We start from the raw sequence: 21,957 nt of genomic DNA, 5'->3' as shown, positions 1-21,957 counted from the left end.
ATATTTATTCTGCCTATCTAAAAACATGGATGATCTTTTCATCTCCTAAGGTCTTCTTTGATTTCTTTTTTCAATGTCTTATAATTTTCTTTGTAGAGGTCTTTTTACCTCTTTGGTTAGGTTTATTCCTAGGTATTTTGTTTATTTTTACAGAGATATCCTGAATAGAAGTGTTTTCTGGATTTTTCAGTGGATTTATGGTTGCCATACAGGAAAGCTTCTGGCTTTTTAAGATTGATTTTGTATCGAGACACTTTGCTGAATTTGTTGATCAGTTCAATAAGCCTTTTGGTTAAGTTTGTTGGGTCTTCTTAGTATCATGTCATCTGCAAAAGGGATAGTTTTAGTTTTACTTTTCCTATTTATACTCCTTTTATTTCCTTCTCTTGCCTTATTGCTTTGGATGGAGTCTCAAGTACTATATTAAAAAGAAGTGATAATGGACATCCTTGCCTTTTTCCTGTTTTAAGAAGGAATTCCCATAGTTTTTCCCCATTTAATATGATGTCGGCTGTGGGCCTATTGTATTTGTCTTTATGATGTTGAGGTATGTTCCTTCTATTCTGACTCTCTGTAGTGCTTTTAGCATAAATTTTGGGTGTTGGATTTTGTCAAATGTGTTTTCAGCATCTATTGAAATTATCATGTGATTTTTGTCTTTGGTTCTGTTTATGTGATGAATTACATGAATTGAGTTTTGTATGTTGAACCAGCCTTGCATCCCTGGGATGAACTCTACTTCATCATGGTGTATGATTTTCTTGACATAGTTTTGAATGTGTGTGGCTAGTAATTTTGTTTATCAGTTTTGCATCTAAGTTTATCAAAGATATAGGCCTATGGTTTTCTTTTCTTGAGCTCTCTTTATTTGATTTTGGTATTAAGGTGATTTTGGCTTTGTAGAATGTATTTCTATGTCATGGAATAGATTGAGGAGTGTTGGGCTTAGCTCTTCTATAAAGGTTTTATAAAATTTACTTTGGAAACCATCTGGTCCTGGACTTTTTATTGATGGTAAGTTCTTTATTGCTGCCCCAATATCTTTGAATCCTATTGGTTGGTTTAAATTTTCTATATCTTGCCAGGTGTGGTAGTGGATGCTTGTAATCCCAGCATTTGAGAGGCTGAGATGGGAGGATCACGGTTCATGGACAGCCTCATCTACTTAGTGAGGCCCTCCACAACTTAGTGAGACCCTGTTTCAAAAAATAAAGAGTAAGCCAAGCGTGGTGGTGCACTCTTGTAATACCATCATTCAGGAGGCTGAGACCAGAGGATCACGGTTCGCGGACAGCCTCAGCTACTTAGTGAGGTCCTTTGCAACTCAGTGAGACCCAGTTTCAAAATAAAGAATAAAAAATAGGGCAGGGGGTGTAGCTTGGAGGTCAAATGCCTCTGGATTCCATCCCCAGACCTGCAAAAATAAATAAATAAATAAATAAATAAATAAATAAAATTTCTATATCTTATTGATTCAGTAGGAAGGCTGTAATGTGTCTAGAAAATTGTTAATTTTTTCCAGAATTTTCATTTTGTTGGAGTATAGTTTTTCAAAGTAGTTTCTGATAACTCACTGGATTTCCACACTGTCAGTGGTAATATCTCCTTTTTCATCTCTTATTTTAGTTATTTGGATTGATTCCTTCTTTCTTTTAGGTTTGGTTAGCTAGTGGTTTATTTATTTGGTTTGATAGTTGTTTGTTTAATAGTAGTTTATTTTTTGAAAAACCAGATTTTGGTCTTATTGATTTTCTGTATTTTTTATTCTCTATTTCATTAATTTCTACTCTGATTTTAATAATTTTCTATGTTCTACTGGTATTGTAGTTAGTCTGTTTCTGTTTTTCAAGGGCTTTAAGGTGTGTCATTAAGGTATTTATTAAATGATTTTCTGTTCTTCTTATCTGAGCCCTCAGTTCTATAAACTTTCCTTAATACTGCCCTCAAAGTGTCCCAGAGGTTTTAATATGTTGTGTCATTATTTTTATTTGTTTCTAGTAATTTCTTAAACTCATCCCTTACCTCTTATATGACCCATTCCTCCTTTAGCAATGTGGTGTTCAGTCCCCATGTCTTAATGTGATTAATTTTGTTCTTCTTATAGTTGATTTCTAGTACTTTTTTTTTCTTTTGGTGGTACTGGGGATTGAACCCTTCTTCCTCCAGGCTACACTCCCAGACCTATTTTATATTTTATTTGGAAACAGGAACTTTTAAACCAGCAAGGCTGGCTTTAAACCTGTGTGATCCTCCTGTCTCTGCCTCCCAAGCGTGGGGATTACGAGTGTACATCCAGTGTACTTTTTTATTTTGAAGCAGAGTCTTACTAAGTTGTGGAGGGCCTCACTAAGTAGCTGTGGCTGGCTATAAACCTGAAATCCTCCTATCTCAGCCTCCCAAGTGCTGATATTTCAAGGGTGAGCCACCATTCCTAGCTCAATGATGACTATTTTAATAAACTAACTCCCTTTAGAAAAATCTTCCTCTTACTGAAGAGATTTTTCTTCTAAAGTAAACACTCTTTAAGCCACTGCTGATTTATTTTAGGCCACTTTATTTTAAATTTCAATGAACAGTTATAGGACATATATAACACAAAATATATTTATATCAATGGCAAATAAATTTAGTCTTCCAATTTATTTTTATATGAAAATATGTCAGCCTTTCCCTAGGTTGAAAAGCAGTATGTATTCTTTTTTCTTCATTTTATACATTTTTTAATTGGTGCATTGTAATCATACATCACATTGGAATATAAGACTTGAGAGGATATACAAGCACACATCATCCAATTAGCCCTCATCCAGTCCCCATCCCATTCCCTCCCCCTCCCTCGATCCCATGCTTGTTTGGTGATTAACTTTGATACATATGTTTATGTAACTCCTGCTTTTTAAAGAGGCTCCATCCTCCCCTATTCCATACCCTCTGATTGGTCACCTTAATTGCTTCACTATAGGGCCCTTTCTATAGCTCGACCAACTTCCTGTTGCCACTTTCCTCCTAGTTATTGCTGATTAGGGGAAGCATCTGATTTTAATTTTCTGCAATATTTCTCTGTGCATGCCACGTTGAAAATACCGATCCCACTCTTGACGGCCCCAGTTGTGGCCTGGCTACCCGGTGGACTGATCCAGACCTCGCTGACTCAAGCAGTGGCCTTGCCTCATGGGAGGCCCCGGTTCTGGCCTCGCTGGCCCCGACACTGGCCTAACCCCTCAGCTGGCTTCGATCCCAGCCTCGGAGGCCCCAGCACCGGCCTTCCTCACAGCAGGCTCCGATATTAGCCGATGGCCCCGGCATTGGCCTAACCCCTTGGCAGGCTCCAATCCAGGCCTCGGAGGCCTCAGTAGCAGCCTTGCTTCATGGAAGGCTCTGATGCCGGCCGCTGGCCCCGGCACTGGCCTAACCCCTCCGCAGGCTCCGATCCCGGCCTCGGAGGCCTCAATAGCGGCCTTGTTTCACGGAAGGCTCCGATGCTGGCCAGTGGCCCTGGAACTGGCCTAACCTCTCAGCAGGCTCTGATCCCAGCCTCGGAGGCCCCAGCACCGGCCTTGCCTCATGGCCGGCTCCGATCCCGGCCTTGCTGGCCCCAGCACCGGCCTAACCCCTCGGCAGGCTCCAATCCCGGCCTCAGAGGCCTCAATAGAGGCCTTGCCTCACGGAAGGCTCCGATGCCAGCCAGTGGCCCCGGCACCGGCCTAACCCCTCAGCAGGCTCTGATCCCGACCTCGGAGGCCCCAGCACCGGCCTTGCCTCGCGGCAGGCTCTGATAGTATGTATTCTTATTAAGAACAAAAAAAACAGTGAAATATTTTAAAAATATAAGTAAAATATCAAAAACCTATTGCCCCACCTTCAAAAGATAAAACTGTCAATATTGCAGTGTTTTCCCTTTATTCTACTAAGTAGTATTTGGTCTATTATAAGGTTGTAGGTTAGCAGGGTGTGGTGGCACACACCTGTAATTCCAGTACTTGAGAGAATGAAACAGGAGGATCTCAGATTCAGGGACAGCCTCAACAATTTAGGAAGATTGTGTTTCAAAATAAAAAAATAAAAAAAGGGCTTGGGGTGTAGCTAGAAGGTATAGTGACCCTGGGTTTGATCCCTATATCAATAAAATAAGGTTATAGATTAATCAGAATTTGCATAAAACCTGAACTTAAGAAATAGATAATATGTTAGTTCCTTATTTCAAACTAAGTAAAGCTTGCTAACTCCAAGGAAATAGTATTTTGCTCTGTGGAATAAAATCTGAGTGTTGAAGTTTGGCCTAGAGGCCCGTAGCATGGCCCCGTGCCTGCACCTCTCCAAGCATCCTCCACTGTCTCAGGCTCTCACTGCACAGCCCCTGCTCAGAATGCCTCATTACCCTGAAGGTTTCAGCTCCAACGTCATTCATCAGTGTGGCTTTCTAGCCTGAGTCCTCTTCTGTTCTTCTTTGCCACAGCCCTCTGCCCATATCCCACATGGCATCACTGCAGCTTATAGTTGTTTGTGTTGATCTACTGTGTGACATTCCACACGGCAGGCTCTGTGCAGCAGGGACACTGCGTCCTGGGCCCCACATGCACAGCCCGAGATCCAGTAGCACTCAGAAGAGATTTGCTGAGCACAAAAGCAAACGTAGAGGGGCAGAGCCACAGGAGGAGCTGTTTCCAAGTGGATCAACCTCAGCGTGTCTTCTTCCCTACCATACACTGAATTTTGAATTTATAAAGTAGCAACTCATTCACAGATTATATAAAAGAGCAACTTATTCATAAACCATCACACAACTCTAGTACAATTTCACAATGCCAGTAGCACATCTGCACATTGGATGAGGAACTAAATCTAATTATGAAAGCAAGTGTTTTATTAAGTAATACAAAATAGGAGTCGTATATGGTGCCTTTTCACATTTGTGTGGAATTCCTTACTGGAATAACTATTATATTTTCTGTGTGTGTGTGTGTGTGTGTGTGTGTGTGTGTGTGTGTGTGTGGTGCTGGGCATTGAACCCAGGGGCTATGTACCTCCGAGCTATGCTCCCAGCCCGTTTTGTTTGTTTGTTTATTTATTTGTTTGTTTGTTTTTGGTGGTACTAGGGATGGAACCCAGAGGCCTTCTACCTCTAGGCTACACTCCCAGACCTATTTTATATATTATTTGGAAACAGGGTCTCTTAAACCAGCCGAGACTGGCTTCAAAACTGCGGGATCTTCCAGTCTCAGCCTCTCAAGTGCAGGGATTACAAGCATGCACCACCACGCCCGGCTTAATTTTTTTTTTTTTTTTTTTTTTTTTTTTGCGGGCCTGGGGATGGAACCCAGGGGCATTAGACCTCCAAGCTGCACCCCGTGCCCTGTTTTTGTTTTTATTCTTTATTTTGAAACAGGGTCTCCCTAAGTTACGGAGGGCCTCACTATATAGCTGAGGCTGTCCGTGAACCACGATCCTCTGGTCTCAGCCTCCCAAATGCTGGGATTACAAGCATGCGCCACCATGCCCGGCTATTTTTTATTTTTAAAACAGGGTCTCGCTAAGTTGTAGAGGGCGTCACTAAGTAGCTGAGGCTGGCCACAAACCTGAATCCTCCTGTTTCAGCCTCCCAAGTACTGGGATTACAAGCATGTGCCACCATGCCCCACTAAGTATTACATTTTCTTAGCAGAGCAGTAATCTATGCCCAGATGGGACAAGAAATACACACATATAGATTATACATAATACGAGCAGGAACAATTTGTCCTTTTGTAAATAAATATTTTAAGGTGTTCTTTGCACACAGTAGGTGCTAAGCAAATGTGTCGGAAAAATATGAATATCAGAGGAGTCAAACGATGTTTACAGCCACATTTGTGCAAAGCAGGCAGTTGGAGTGTCTCTGAAAGGCACTCGCCCCTAGATGTCACTGTTAAGAAGCATTTCATAGAGAGGTCTGGAGCCCAGTGGTTGTCATTTTTTAATCTAGGCTGATTGAAGTTTTCTTGCTGGTTTTCTCAGACCTTACCCTATTTGCAGTCCCAGCAGTCTTGTCCCCATGCCAGGGTACCCCCATGTCTCCAGCCTACAGGCTCAGTTTTGTGTTAAGGCTCACAAAGTTTCTATGAACCTTTAACTGAACTGAAGTTCATCTCTGCTATACTCTGCTCTGCCCCCATCCCAGGTTCTTCATGTAACTTCTTCATCCTCAGTTCCTCCACCAAAGGCCCCACCTCTGGGGCCCACTGTCTCCTCCTGGAGACTCAAGTGCTCCCCCTAAGCCCAGCCCCAGGACCACAGAGGCCTTGCCACAGCGCTCCTCTGAGGCCGCTTCACCATTATTCCCTGTGGCTATTCTCCATCGCCTCCTTCGTGCAGTAGTCTTAGATTTTGTACACACCTGTAACCTGTAACCTGTCAGCAGGACTTCCTCAGCCTCTTGCTTTGTCCTGCTGTGGCCACTAGACCCCATTCACCACATGCAAAATAGGTCACCGATTCAACATGTACTTAATACCTACTCTATTTCAGGCACTGCCAGGCACAAAGACAGATCAGGTATTGTCCTTGAAAAGACAAGATATCCTTCCAATTTAATCCCCTTCAAATATAATTGTTCTTCAATTTCTCCTGCTTTTCTTTCTTTTTTTTTTTTTTTTTTTTTTTTTTGTAGTACTGGAGATGGAACCCAGGGGCATTCTACCTCCGAACTACACACCAGCCCTATTTTTTATTCTTTATTTTGAAATAGGGTCTCACTGAGTTGCAAAGGGCCTCACTAGGTAGCTGAGGCTGTCCGCAAACTACAATCCTCCAAATGCTAGGATTATAAGAGTGTGCCACCATGCCCAACTTTCTCCTGCTTTTAAAGCAGCAAGCAAATCTTGCCTGAGACTGAACTTGTCTACTGCACATTAAGCATTCATCCATCTTGCTTGTGCAGATTGGCTATATTGTGCCTGGCTCTGTGCTGGGTGCAGAGATAGTGACCCAGAGTACAGCAAGGGACAGACAGGCGCATGTTTGCACTAAGGAATACTTTGTGCTGAGAGTAGTTTGCAGAAGGAGCAATTAATTCTGCTCTGAAGGATAGAAAAGAGCTATTCAGAGAAGGATTTGTTTTTATTGGGTCTTTAGGGTTGAATTCAATTTCATTTTGTCAGGCAGAGACAGGAAAGGAAAAGAACGTCGCAGCAGTAAAAACAGCAGGAGTAAGTGCATGGAGCTAGGAAATCACAGAAGTCAGTATTTAGGAACAAAAAGTGCAATTGCCTAGTATAGATAGAACATAGGTATCTATGGAATGTGTAGTAGAATCTGAGTCAAGAAAGGAAATTTGGATCAAACTTGAGAAAGGGCATGGGCTGGATTATGGGGGGTAGAGATGGAGCTAAGCAGAGAAGCCACTTGGAGCTCAACTGATTAGCCACACGTCATTCCATTAAGGTCTACTGTAGGGCAAGTGGGGGTGACAAGCTCATCTGTCACAGCACGGATAATGTACTGAGCTAATAAAGAATTCTCTCTTGGGATTTGCACCCTGGCCTGCTAACTAGGTCAGGCTCAGCCCACTCCCTCCCTCTCCAAGAGACTCTCCGCCTTCACCAACTCTCTCTGTTGTCCATTGGAAGATGCCCACAGAGAAGGTCCAGCCTTGACCCTTTATAGGTATTTGAATATGTTGATATGCACACAGTTGGAGACTTGTATGCAGTTGTCAAAGTGTTAGGACTTGCTTTTCCTTATTGAGTTTAATCACTATTCTAAAAGAGATATGAATCCAAGACTGGAGATGGCCTTAGGTTGGACATTACCAGCAAATAGCATCACGCAGGGCCTAAGATATTAGACCCTGGTTACTTTTATTTTTTTATTAAACAAATTTTTTATTGAACATAAATGGTATACATTTTTTTTTTTTTTTGGTGGTACTGGGGGTGGAACCCAGAGGCTTTCTACCTCCGGGCTATACTCCCAGACCTTTTTTATATTTTATTTGGAAACAGGGTCTCACTAAGTTGCTGGAAGCCTCACTGAGTAGCTGAGGCTGGCTTCGAACCCATGCGATCCTCCTGTCTCAGCCTCCCAAGTGCGGGGATTACAAACGTGCGCCACCACGCCCAACAAATGGTATACATTTAAACTATGCTTAGTGCCCTCTCCCCTCTGCCCCCATTTTCCCTTCCCCCCTCCCACCATTGATTGTCCAGAGTAGACCCTGGTTACTTTTAAACACCAATCAGGAATAATCTTTCATTCAGCATCATTCCTTCAGTGTTTGCTTTCTTGTTTATTTATGGCACTGAGGATGGAGCCCAGGGGCATTCTGACTCTGAGCTGTACCCCCAACCATTTTATATTTTTGGGTTTGAAACAGGTTCTCATTAGGTTGCTAAAAGTCTCACTACATTGCTGAGGCTGTCCTGGAATTTGTGATTCTCCTGTCTCAGTCTCTCAAGTTCTGAGATTAAAGGTATATGCCAACATGCTCAGCTTGGCTTGCCTTAGAGAATCATTTTGTCTACCATAGGAATACTATCAAGTCATTCACCACATTACAAAATGTGCTCTCCAGGAAGACTGTCTTGTGACATTTCTATTGATCTAACTTCATAGAAAAGCAATGCTTCTCCTCAACAAATAGATCTTTAAAACTCTTCTGAGCACTGGATGGAGAAATGGATTTGAGTTTCTTTTTGGTTAGAGATTTCACTGAAGACCACCCAGAGCAAGTTCGTAGGATTTGTGATGTGTGGGTTTAAAATAGTTTCTTTCTCCAGGACATTGTGGATCATTTCCTTTGTTATTGCATTTCCTTTTTCCATCCGCTTCTAACTTTGTTTTAACTTTTACATATCTAAATAGTTCACCTTAAATCCTTTTTGGAACAAACCTGGAAAATAACACACACACACACACACACACACACACACACACACACACACACACACCTACTTATAGGCTATTCAGAATATTGAATAAAGTAGAACAATTTAATTATAGCCTTTGTACTTCTAAGGAGTTTCTAGCTAAATATTTAAGAAAACGAACCATACAGCCCCTTCCGTGGCAAATAGCTAGTAAGATAACCTGAGTCCATGAAGAGATAACTCCTAATTCAAACTCAAACTACATGACCAAGTCAATGTCAGGCACCTTCTTCTTCCTTCAGATTGACCAGAGAGTACCTCTCCCTGCATTATTAGGTCTACCCATCAATGACCTTCTCTAGTTTGTCAAGATAATTCTTAAGAGACATTGGATAGCTAATGCATTGATTTTTATTTTTTAAAACAAAACAGAAGCCGGGCATGGTGTTGCATGCTTGTAATCCCCACGTTTGGGAGGCTGAGACAGGAGGATCGCGCTGGTTCGGAGCCAGCCTTGCTGGCTTAAGAGACCCTGTTTCCAAATTTAAAAAAAAAAAAAAAAAAAAAAAATAGGTCCGGGAGTGTTGCCTGGAGGTAGACGGGCTTCCAGGAACCCCAGTACCACCAACAAAACAAAACAAAACAAAACAAAAAAACAGAATAAATTTTTGCTTTAGACTGAAATATTTTTATTCTCTACTGTGTCCTTCCCTTAGCAGACAGAGGCCACATTACTGTTTAGGAAAAGTAAGTGGGTAATGCTTATTTTTCTTTTCATTGATAAATATTTGAAAGTTTCTCTTCTCTCTCCCTTCAGCTTCAGAATCTTTCCCTGACATTTCTGCTTTCTGAACATAATATTATTTCTTAATTTTTTCTTAATTATTTCTTAATAAGTCCCATATGTACATTAATACTTCACTTCCATTTCATTTCTATGTGCAAATAGAGGATTTTGATTATAAGAAAAAGATTCCATATGACCGTGGAAAGTCTACACAGCTACAGATCATCAGTGCTTAAGAAATTAATATCTTATATATAGAAGTAGTTCGTTTTCTATTAAGTGAGCTGATAATTGGGGCAGTTAGCAAATGAAGTCAACGTTGGGGCCCTGAAATGGTAATGCATTTATGTTTCCAAGACTTGTGGGGGTGGTAGCTTTTGTAAAAGCATCCTCCTTTTTAGTACTTGGCTGCTATAATTAAGGCATTTAAATCAACAATGAAGTTAAGAGCAGACCTAAGCATCTAAGCTCAAGCAGACCTACATGCACCCTATTTATTAGCTACTAATGGAAAGTGTTCTAGCTAATGACATTAATGATAATGTATTGTTTCCCACATTCACACTCATTAACAAGTACATTAAATCAAGTCCCTGATTTTCTGAGAAAAGCTAAAATTTCTATTTTAACTGAAAATGGGAGAATTGGAGGTCATCCTGGAAGCCGCAGGCTGCAGAGTATTGGATTAAAAAAATAGTTTGGGGGATGACCTGATCTGCCTCTCACCCTAGCTAAGCTATTGAATCTTGGGCCGGGAAAGGAGGGTAAGCCTTACATCAGGCCTTTGTCTGAAATCTCACTGTGATCGCCTAAGGCTCTTTAGTCTTAACTCAGGTGGTGGGAGTTGGGAGAAATCCCTGGGAACCTAGTTCTGAGGGAGGGAACTGGGGGCGCTCAGCCGTTTAATGGTCCCCCTTTGCTTGGAGAGCCAGGCCTCGTGGTTGAGGGCATTTACGCCTGAGATGCCCTTGCTCTCCACCTCTTAAAACAGACTTGAACTTAGGCTTCTGTGCTCGGCCAGAATTCTTTCATGGCTTTTGCCCGTCTGTCTTTCCCTTTTCAAGACCTTATTAAACTGAATTGGCAGCCTGCAGTAGTAGACTTTGTCTGAGAATGGCCCCCCTTCTACCAGATTAAAAAAGAATTGACTAAGACTGCCTGCACCTATTGTTTGAGTTGGTGATGTAGCTTTAAACTCAGCCCGTAAAAGCTGCTTATGGCTAGATCCAACTTTAAACTTCCTTCTCCCCATTGGAGGCTAATCTGGGTGTTCTCAGAGGTTAAAGAACAGCTGAAGATAAACTACTTCAATCCTTTTTTTTTTTTTTTTTTTTTTACAAAATAGATCTAGTTACTGAATAATGTTATAATTTAAACCTCCCTGACGGGGCCATGTGTCTCCATCCCCAGCACACACTGTAGCCATACTTGGGTGCAGAAAAAAATGAGTTTTCTTTAGTGTTTTGGGATCAAACTTTTCCCAGCTGTGGAGAACACATGCGAATGGAGATCCGGCTTCCACTTTGGATTGATGGGATCCCATCTTTTGGGGTGCAGTGGTACCAGGACCACCAGCGAGATGCACTGGAATTCACTTTCAGAGATGCAGTGATGCAAAGGCTGCTCTATAGTTGTTTAAAGCTCAACATCTCACTGGGTGTGGTGGCGCACGCTTGTAATCCCCGCGCTTGGGAGGCGGAGACAGGAGGATCGCGCAGGTTCGAAGCCAGCTGCACGTGCTGGCTTAGGAGACCCTGTTTCCAAATAAAAATGTAAAAATAGGTCTGGGGGTGTAGCCTGGAGGTAGAAGGGCTTCCAGGAACCCCACAAAAAAAAAAAAAAAAAAAAAAGCTCAACAGCTCTACAGCTGGAGCTAAAGCTGCTGCTGCCCACCAACCCACTAGCCAAAAAGTCCCATGAAAATTACTGAGCCACGTGCCCCACATTGCCCCAAAAGGTTGGGCGCCAATTATGTCATGGTTTTGGAGGTCAGTTGGTTACCATTTGGGGGAAACTTTCCCTAGGAGTCTTTGTTAGACCCCTGAGAATAATTTCCCGGAAAACCCAAAAACAGAAAAAAAACGCAGGTTTTTGTCCTGAGCTAAGGATAAGTATACAATAGCCTGGACTCTTTTTTTTTTTTTTTTTGGTGCACTGTATTCATACATCATAATGGGATAAAAAACTTATGTAGATATACGTGCACACATCGCCCAGTTAGCCCCTACCCCACACCACTCCCTCCCCCTCCCTCCTTCCTATGCTTGGCTTAGTGGTTGACATCTAATATTATACCAATTTATCCAAAATTAACAATGATAATCTCACATAAGAGATACATTTGTCTGATATCAAACTTTTGATCACTTAGAGATAACATTTCAATATTTCTTTTTGCTTTCTTTCTTACCAGAGGATTTTTTTTCTTTTTTTTTTAAGGTGAAACTATCATACATTTTTTCCAGAAAAAAACCTATCCTAACATGAACTATGAACTCTAAATACCCAAGACAGTCTCAAAAAAGAACAAAGCTAGAAGATGTACATTTTCTGATTTCAAACCTTATAAAGCTACATTAATTGAAACAATGTAGTACTGCTATAAAGGCAGATATATAAACCAGTGGAGTAAAAAAAAAAAAAAAAGCCTAGAAATAAATTCTTCCATATATGGTCAAGTTATTTTTGACAAGGTTTCCAAGAACATTTGGTGAAGGAAATAATGATCCTTCCACTAAATATTGTTGAAAAAGAATAAAGTTGGACCCTTACCTAAAACCATATACAAATATTAACTCAAAATAGATAAAAGACCTAAATGTAAATCTTAAGACTATAAACTTTTAGAAGAAAACCTGGGTCATAACACTTCACAACATTGAAACTGGCAGTTCACAGGCAACAACAGAATAAACAAACAAACTTCCTAAAAAATAAAAAAATTGTACATCCAAAGGCAATGTAAACAGATTTAAAAGTTACTAATAGAATGGAGTAAAATATTTCCAAATGCTATATCTGAAGGTATATTAATATTCCAAATAGAAATCATAAAAATTAGGAACAATAAAAGCAAACAATACAATTTAGAAATAGATAAAAAACTAATATAAATAATGAATCTCCAAAGATTTTAACCAATAAACACATAAATATATTCTTCTTTGCTTAGTTGTCTGCTGGATGGAAAATCTTGTTTCTCTGGTTCTGGTGTATATTACTTATTTCTTCTTTGTAGTTAATCTTTTTGAGTATTTTCTCTAGCACTGGTTTTGAAGACATAAATTCCTTCAGTTTCTGTTTGTCATGGAAGCTTCTTATTTCCCCATCTAATTTGATAGATAGTTTTGCTGGGTAGGAAATTTTTGGCTGGAAGTTGTTTTCTTTCAGAGTTTGGAATGTTATTCCAAGCCCTTCTGGCTTTCATGACTTGGTTTGTGAAGTCTGGAGTGATTCTAATTGGTTTGCCTCTGAATGTCACTTGGCCTTTTGTTTTTGTTGCCTTTAAGATTCTATACTTGGCTTCCACATTGGTCATTTTGACAATTATGTGGTGTGGGGAACCATTTCTCTGATCTTGTCTAAAGGGTGTTCTATACATTTCCTGAACCTGTGTATCGATCTCTTGCTCTATGTTTGGAAATTTTTCTGCTATTATTTCTTTGAAGAGATTATTGATCCCTTTGGTTTCACCTTCTTTTCCCTCCTCTATTCCGATTATTCTTAGGTTAGCTCTCTTAAAATGGGCCCATATTTCTTCAATGTCAGATTCCTGCTGTCGGATTTTTTTCCCTAAGTTATAAATTATGCGTTCATTTTTGGAGTGATCCTCTTCTAGGAGCAAGATTCTATTCTCCATGTGGTCTAATTGATTGTTTATAGTTTGAATTGAGGCCTTTACCTCAATGATTGCATCCTTTATGTCTTTTAGACTCTCTCTAAATTCTTTTTGAAGGTCCTGTATTATTTCAACAGTTATATTCCTGATTTGATCCTCTGGAGATCTCTGAATTTCTGTGTTATCAGGTTCTGACAATATGGGGTTGTGGGCATTCATTGCTCTATTGTCATTCCTCTTTCCCATTATTTCAGAAGTTTGTGCCTTCCCTGGATCACTACGACTTCACTTAGGGTGCTCTGTATCTCAAGTCTGTGGTAATCTCTGCCACCGCTACTCCTTCACTGGGTTGGACTGCAAAATCTCAGACCCAGGGAGATTATCAAAGTCCCTGGGCATGCAGTACAGGGATTTCTCCTTTAGAGGTCGCAATTTCACTCATGGTTATTGTGCGTGTTAATCAGGAGCTGTCGAGGGCGCGGTGAACTCCTTGTCACTGCTGGGATTATGGCGCCGCTGCCACGCCCTCGGCTGTGAGGCTGATGTATTTCTTTTCTGGTTTTGAGCTCTGTTCTGAGCCCCTGGAAGGCATGATGAGCTTGACCACTGGGAGTTTTAGACGTTCTTTGTGCTGAAAGAACTGCTGAATTACACCCGAATGATCCGCAGCTGCTCACTTCAGTGCCTTGTTTACCTTTCCTCTCTGGATCCTGGTGCTGTGAGGGAAGATAGTGCCTGCGCGGCCCCGCTGCTGCATTGCGGGCTTGATTTCTGGTCTCTGGTTGTTCTCCTAGTCTTTTTTTTTTTCCTCTGTCCCTGTGTTTACATTTTTTATTTCTCTGCTGATGGCGTTTTCTGGCTATGAAAAGCACTGATTTTGTGGCAACAGAGATCGAGTTTTAGCAGGGCTCATAAACACTGCTTTTCTTGGTCGCCATCTTCCCAGAAGTCTAGCCTGGACTCTTACTGAAGATTTAAAAGAGTTTATTAAAAAAAAAATAGAAATGCAGAAGACAGTTACAGCTCCATGCTATTCAGAAATGACACGCAGGGAAGGGGGAGTCGAATGAATTCACCCAAACCAAGTCCCTGAAATCTGGTTCTTCCCTTACCCCTCCTCTGCTAGGTAACACTGAACCTCCAAAAGGCAGCTGAGAAAAATGTTTGAGGTCAACAGCAAATGGCCCTGGCAGGAGGAAAAGTTCTGTTTCTACAGGCAGTAACTTCTGTGTTCTGGGTCTCTCCTGCCCCAAACTCCCAAGCCACATCCTTCTAGTCCTTCAAGCCACGGGCCTCTAGGCTCAAGAAGCATGGTCAGGACCCTCTAACAGGCCCCATGGCTGAGAGAAAAAGGGAGAAAAGGACAGAAATGAGGCTTTGGGGGCTTGAGTGGTGCAGCAGGTGCTCAACAGGGCCCCCACGGCAAGAGAAACACCTGCAGCTGCCACATGCTTTCATTTGCCCACCTCAGTGGGCAGTGTGAAGACAGCCCTCCTCCAACACTAGGTAGCACAAGGCTCACCTCCCACGCCCACCCACCTCCCCATCTGTCTTTACCCTCTAGGGAGACATCTCATCAGCTGGCCTAGATGGGAAACCTGCTTAGCACTGAAGAAAGTGGGTGTTCAGTAATGCAGCTCTTCCTGGTATTTAGTAACAAATGCTATGTCACAACCATTTGCATGGCACTTAAATCTCATGCAACCTTATGAAATCAAGGTCCAAAGAAGTTAAGTGACTTCTCTGATAACAGTTTCTTAGTAAGAAAGCCAAGATTTGAATTCATATTGCTAGGTATGACTGTGCCGTCAATCACTTTCCACACTGCCTTGCAGCAACGGGTAATTAAACGTGAACTGGGTCTTTCAATCTGTGTCAACAGTCAGAACTTGGACATTGTGTTTGACAAGCATGAGGCATGTAGCTAAACTGGGGAGGAAATTTCTTTCTTGTAGAAGAGACCCTTGTGTATTAAATCAGAAGTAACCAAATAAATCAGAGCCAACAAACGCATTCATAAGGACTGAAAGGGTAGCTCAATGGTAAAGCACGTGCCAAGCATAAGCAAGCCCCTGGTTCATCCTTCACACACACACACACACACACACACACACACACACACAAACACACACACACACACACACACACACACACACAGCTGGGTGTGGTTGCGTACACCTATAATCCCAGTATATAGGAGGATGAGAAAAGAGAATTACAGGTTCAAGGCCAGAGCATGGTAACAATGAAACTTTGTTTCAAAATAATAATAATAAAAAAATGAGAAGGCTAGACATGTAGCTCAGTGGTAGAATGCCCCTAGATTCAATCCCTAGCAACACACACACACACACACACACACACACACACACACACACACGTCATTCATATGAATGAGTTGGTCTTAAAGAGAAGCAGGACAGTTCCTTTCCCTTGATGCATCCTTTTGGGTACTACAAGAATCCTCCATATGTGCATGTCTTGGCCTAACAAGTATTTACTGAGCTCCCATTGACTGGTGGGTAATAATTTGGCCTTAGGTTAATTTCCCTCCTTGAAAATTTTCGATTAAAAAGAAATTGACCACACAGTGGGCTCACACAGCATGGAGTTTGCCTGGAGCCCCCAGTGTGTAGGAGGATAGAAAATAATTAAAAATCAGAATGCACTCTAATTCAAAATCAAAAGGCAGCCCCATCGACGCCTGAGTGAAAATCATGCAAGTAGGCAAATTAACGAGACTATAGCCTGAGGTGAAGCCTGCACTTAGCCTTTGCAATTACCAAGAAATGAGGGCGACCTCAGTGGGTCCTACAGATGAGTGAAAGAAAATGATTTCCGGGTACCAGTGGAGTCATTAAGAATGCAACAACATTAATACGGTGGGGCTATCGCCAGGGCCCGGTCAAGGCTTGGGCTGCAGTAGGAACAGTCCAAATAGACTTTGGGGTCTGTTTAAGTCTTGTTTCCTGTAAACAAAGAAGACATGTAGAGTCTGTGGTAGGACAGCCAGCCCCATGCCAACATTTTATATGCAATGCATTTAATATAAAATGCCAGAATAGTCCCTGGCTTTTGTGTTTGCCTTTTAACTTGGACAGAATGATGTATTCATGGTCCAGCCCTGACCCAGAATGACACAGGCTGGACCTCTATGATCACTGCAGTTACTCTGCCATATTCAAAAAGCACAAAGACCATCTAAAAGCAAAATAAAATATCACAAAGAACATTTTTACCTAAAACATATATTTTTTCATATAAATATTTTGTGTCCATTGACCAAAATGGGATGATGCTATGTGCATTATTTTATTCCTCCCTCTTAACCCAAATCTTTTATATGCTTATTAATCTTCTTATACATTATCATTCTCACACTTGCAAAACATGCAGCTCTAGGCTGTGTGTGTGTGTGTGTGTGTGTGTGTGTGTGTGTGTGTGTTAGTGGGATTCAACCCAGGGGTATTCTCCTGAGGTAAACCTCCAGCCCTTTTCATTTTTTGTTTGGAAACAGTCGCACTGTTACCTTATGTTGGCCTTGAATCTGTGATCCTTCTGTCTCGGCCTCACAAGTACTGGGATTATAGGCATGTACCTCCATACCCGGCTTGTCGGTACTTTTCATAAGCTATAGCCATTTTTATCAATCTTCTGCTGTAGGACATTTAGATTACCTTCAACTTTCCATATGTTTAGTTGGGTGCAGTGGCACATGCCTGTAATCCTGGCTACTCCAAAGGCTGCAGCAGGAAGATTATAAGTCCCAGGCCAGACTGGCCAATTTAGCAAGCAAGACCCTGTCTCAAATATAAAAGAAAAATAAAAGGGGTTGGGATTGTATTTCCTTGGTAGAGCACCTCAGTCCTCAGTACTGCCAAGAAAAAAAATCTTTCACATTTTTAAACAATGTTCTAATGAGCTTTCTTGTATATAAATTGCTGCAAAATTATCCAGTTTTTTTTTTAAAGTTCAATTCCTAGCATGAAAATTGCTGGGTAAAAGGATATAGATATTTTTAAAGTCAAGCTTATTGAAGCATATTTTACAGACAGCAAAATTCACCCTTTTTTTTTGAAAGTTGTCTAGTTCTCTGAATTTTGAGAAATGCATCAGTCGTGTAATCACCGCCACAATTACGTTCTACAACACTTATAAGCATTCTAAAGCTTTTGATGCGTGTGTTCAAATGGAGCAGGCCATTTGAACACACGCATCAAAATGAGCCCACAGGAACTGGGCGCGGTGGCGCAACTTGTAATCCCAGCATTTGGGAGGCTGAGACAGGAGGATCGTGGGTCGTGGACAGCCTCAGCTACTTAGTGAGGCTCTTTGCAACTCAGTGAGACCCTGTTTCAAAATTAAGAATAAAAAATAGGGCTGGGGGTGTTGCTTGAAGGTAGAATGCCCCTGGGTTCCATCCCCAGTACCAAAAAACATAAAGGTCTGCTCATAAAGTTATACCTATTCCTATTTAACATCAGCCTATGACAACTGAACATTGGGTATTATCTTTCAAAAAACTAAAACATCAAAAATTTTCCAATTTGTAAATGAAAGTTGCCCTCTTGTTTGTGCTTAGTTTATTTGATAACTAATGAAAATTTGTCTATTTTTAAGTCTTATCGTATGAATTATCATTATGTCTTTGATCTATATTTTTAGCCAACTCTTTCTTTCTTACAGGTTTGTAAAAACTATTTTGGGGGCTGAGGGTCAGAAAGAGACCTGACATGCTGCAAACGTTTTCTTTTGTCATTACCCTCTTATAATAATTACGTACAGCTATCTTTTTTTCCTCAAAAGTGTTTAAGTTTCTGTAATCTCTTTCTCTCTTCCACCTTGAGTGTCCTCTAAATAAGTGCTTTCTCGCTTCACAATTATTTAGGTATTTGCTCTTTTTACATTTAAATCTTGAGTGCTTCTAGAATTTATTTTGAAATATCATATGGAGTAAAGGCCGGATTTTAATTTTTCTCCCAAATGATGAGCCAAGCCAGCTGTCTTGCCTCCATTTGTCAAATAATAGATCATTTCCCTCTTTGTTACATATATGTGTATGAACCTAGGTATGTCTCTGCACTTTTCATTCTGTTCCACAAAATTTGTTGTATTTTGTATCTATTATTTAATAGATACCAAGCATTTCACACTGTGTGTGTGTGTGTGTGTGTGTGTGCGCGCGCGCGCGCGCGTGCATGTGTGTGTTACTGGGGATTGAACCCAGGGGCGTTTTACCTCTGAGCTACACTCCAGCACTTTTTAGTTTTTGTTTAGAAACAAGGTTTCACAAGGTTGCTAAGAGTCTCACTGCATTGGTAAAACTGGCTGGAACCTGTGTTCCTTCTGTCTCAGCTTTCCCAAGTACTGGGATTACAGGCATGTGCCACCATACCAGGCCACATTGTTCTTTAATATTATAGAGTTTGGGGTTTGGGTTGTTTGGTTGGTTGGTTAGTTGGTTGGCTGTCTGGTTGGTTGGTTGATCTTAACTACAACACTGGAGATTGAACCTGAGGGCTACCACTGAGTTATATCCCTAGACCTTTTCATTTTTTTTATTTATTTTTTATTATTTTGTAGTACTGGGGATAGAATCCAGGGGCATTTGAGCTACATCCCCAGCCCTATTTTTTATTTTTTATTTTGAAACAGGGTCTCAGTGAGTGGCAAAGGACCTCACTAAGTAGCCAAGGTTGTCCATGAACCGCGATCCTCCTGTCTCAGCCTCCTAAATGCTGGGATTACAAGTGTGCGCCATCACACCAGGATTTATTTTTTATTTTGAACCCAGGTCTTGCTAGGTTTCCCAGGCTGGCCTTGAACTTTTGTGATCTTCCAACATTAGCCTCCCAAGTAGCTTTTTCAAAATGTCCTCTCAGGCCCTTATTATTCTGGATCAACTTAAAATCATATGAGTTTTTAAATAATTTTTACTGAACACTATGTTTGTAGATTAATCAGAAGATAGCTTGCTTTCTGATAATAAGCAGTTTTATCTTTGAGGAACATGCTATGTCACTCCATGTATTCAAGTTTTCTTTTACGTGACTCAGTAAAATATTAGTTTTTGTAATTACTTCTGCATAGTTTTGTGTGTTTATTCTTTGTATCGTGCTCTTGTCATTACCACTATCCACAGAATTTGTTTTTCATTAGACTCTCAACTGGTGGCTCCAAGTTACAATATTGTACAATTTTTACAAAAAGATAGCTTATTAAAAATGTGTTATGATGATATTTGAATTTTTTTCCCTTCAGCGTCCCAAGAAGATAATGTCATTTGTAAATAGTAATCATTTCATCTTAAATTTTCTGATTTTATACTTCACTTATTTTTTCTGACATTTCATTATTTAGAGTTGCTTTGATAATACCGGATAAATTCTTCACACTGTTACAGTTTAATGTCATATTAATTTACATGTTACTTTTTAAAAATCAGAAATGGATCTTAATATAGTACCTTACAAAAACGGACCTTGGGGTTATATAATAAACCCTGTGTGGGTATGGCATGTTATTCTTTTAACATTTTAGGCAGTATTTTACTTAAAATATTTATATTTGTAATTATTAACTTTAGTCTCTCTTTGATGTTCTTCTCTACCAAGTTATGGTTTTAAGGGTTGGGTTATTCTCATATTATGAAATCGTGAACTTTGCATCTTTTCCTATGCTTTTAAACAATTTAAGTGGCAGGATCATATCTATTGCTTAATAAGTGGCGTATCTTTTTGGGGGGTGCTGGGGATTGAACCCAGGGTTTGAACAACATCCCCAGCCCTATTTTATTTTTTAATTTGAAACAGGGTCTTACTAATTTACTGAGGTTGGTCTTGAACCTCAGCTCATTTTGTCTCAGCTCCAAGTAGTGCGAGTATAGGCGTGTGCCACTACACCCACTAATAAATGGTATATCCTACCGGTATCGGTTATTCCAAAGCTTTTGGGGTCAGCACTATTCATCATATTTTTAAAAACCCTCTTTTGCCCTCTCTCAGTATTCAGAATTTGTATTCAAATTCTAAAGTTCACTCAACAAAATTTGAGAATCAGACAGTGAAAAGATAATTTATTTACTTTCTTAGGATAGAACAAAGTGTAAAATACAGATGAAAACAAAATTTCAAACACATTTCCTTAATTTCTTTGGATTTCATTAGCTCTTGGCAAACATTATTTTGTTTACATAAAGCTCATCGATTCTGGTATGGTGCTCAAAAAGTGACTCATTCTTCTTCAGAGAGTCAGATATTCCTACCTTCAATTTCCTAGGAGATAAATGAGTTTAAAAGGTAGGCCAACAAATAAGATGAAATTTATCTGAATCAACTAGTATTCCTTGAGCATACCCTGTATCTATACAATTACACTGAGAAGTTGAAAAAAGTATGAAAATAGTTTATGTTATCATCAAGTTTTTTCATCTGAGGCAGAGACCTACCTTGTTTGTGATGGTTTCTTCTCTTGGACAGTGACGCTAGGTAAATTTCAGTAGAGCCCAGTGGTCTTCAGCCTATAGTTACTATAATGCCAGTAACAGCACTTTCTTCTTTGTCCAGGATGTCTGTGTTAAGGCTTATCTAGCCCTTCGTCATCACACAAACTTACTGATCATCCTGTTCTCCATGATGCTGATGACTGGGATGCCCCAGTTAACAAGCAAAGAAGACATCGAGTACATCCGGGATGCCCTCACAGTAGGGAAAAATGAGGAGGAAGCTAAAAAGTATTTTCTTGATCAGATTGAAGTTTGCAGAGACAAAGGATGGACTGTGCAGTTTAACTGGTTCCTACATCTTGTTCTTGGCATCAAACAAGGAGAGAAACACTCAGCCTAATACTTTGGGCTTGAATGAAAAACAATGTGGTGTTCTAAAGCTTTTAAATCAGCACGTCAGTCATCAAAGTTGGGTTTGAGATGCAGTGGGAGCATTGAAAAGCTGGCTCTTCAGAAACGCAGCCCTTTCCCAGATGGACTGCTCACCGGAGAGAAAGGTTGTTCATCATTTGCTGAAGGAATATTCAGTGCTAGGCTTCTTTGCAGGTTTCTGTTTTTCTCGTTTGTCTCATTAATGTTGGAGAATATTCCAAGTTTAAACAGGCTGATGACTTCCTTATTGGGCTTGATATTTTCACTGTCTTATTGAGTGCTTCTTTAAAATGACTTGTGACACCAGTTTTCATCTGGGTTTACTCTCAGTCTTAGTTGTCCTCATGTTCTTTATGCTCTTTACAGAAAAAGATGTGTTCGTTGTAACTTTTTCTCATTCTTTAAATGATGCCTCCAAATAACCCATCAGTGTCTATAGATGTAAATAGTGTGCCAAAAACAAGGACAAGTTAGTATTCTCAGTATCTTTTGCAATTAAATTCTGTTATAGCCTACCCTGAAATTCCAAAAGAGGAAACTGAAACTTGTGCATTGGCCCACCTCTGCTTGTCTGCCTCCAGGGTCACGATATGAAAAATAGAGACTATAACTT

General features: G+C 40.5%; 1 protein-coding gene across 1 annotated transcript in view; it reads left to right on the top strand.

Annotated features, from left to right (window-relative positions):
- PIK3CG (phosphatidylinositol-4,5-bisphosphate 3-kinase catalytic subunit gamma) overlaps nucleotides 1-21,502 on the top strand; it is a 46,361-nt gene extending 24,859 nt beyond the window's left edge. The window contains exon 10 of the mRNA XM_080700951.1: nucleotides 21,034-21,502. Within this exon, the coding sequence (XP_080557077.1) occupies nucleotides 21,034-21,312 (279 nt within the window). The 3' untranslated portion in view covers nucleotides 21,313-21,502. The remainder of the gene's footprint in view (nucleotides 1-21,033) is intronic.
- The last annotated feature ends 455 nt before the right edge of the window (nucleotides 21,503-21,957 follow it).

This window comes from Muscardinus avellanarius, assembly GCF_963383645.1.
Source record: "Muscardinus avellanarius genome assembly, chromosome: 9".
NCBI lineage: Eukaryota > Metazoa > Chordata > Mammalia > Rodentia > Gliridae > Muscardinus > Muscardinus avellanarius.
The sequence above is the reverse complement of the archived record's forward strand: the minus strand, read 5'-3'. Positions and strand labels throughout refer to the sequence as shown.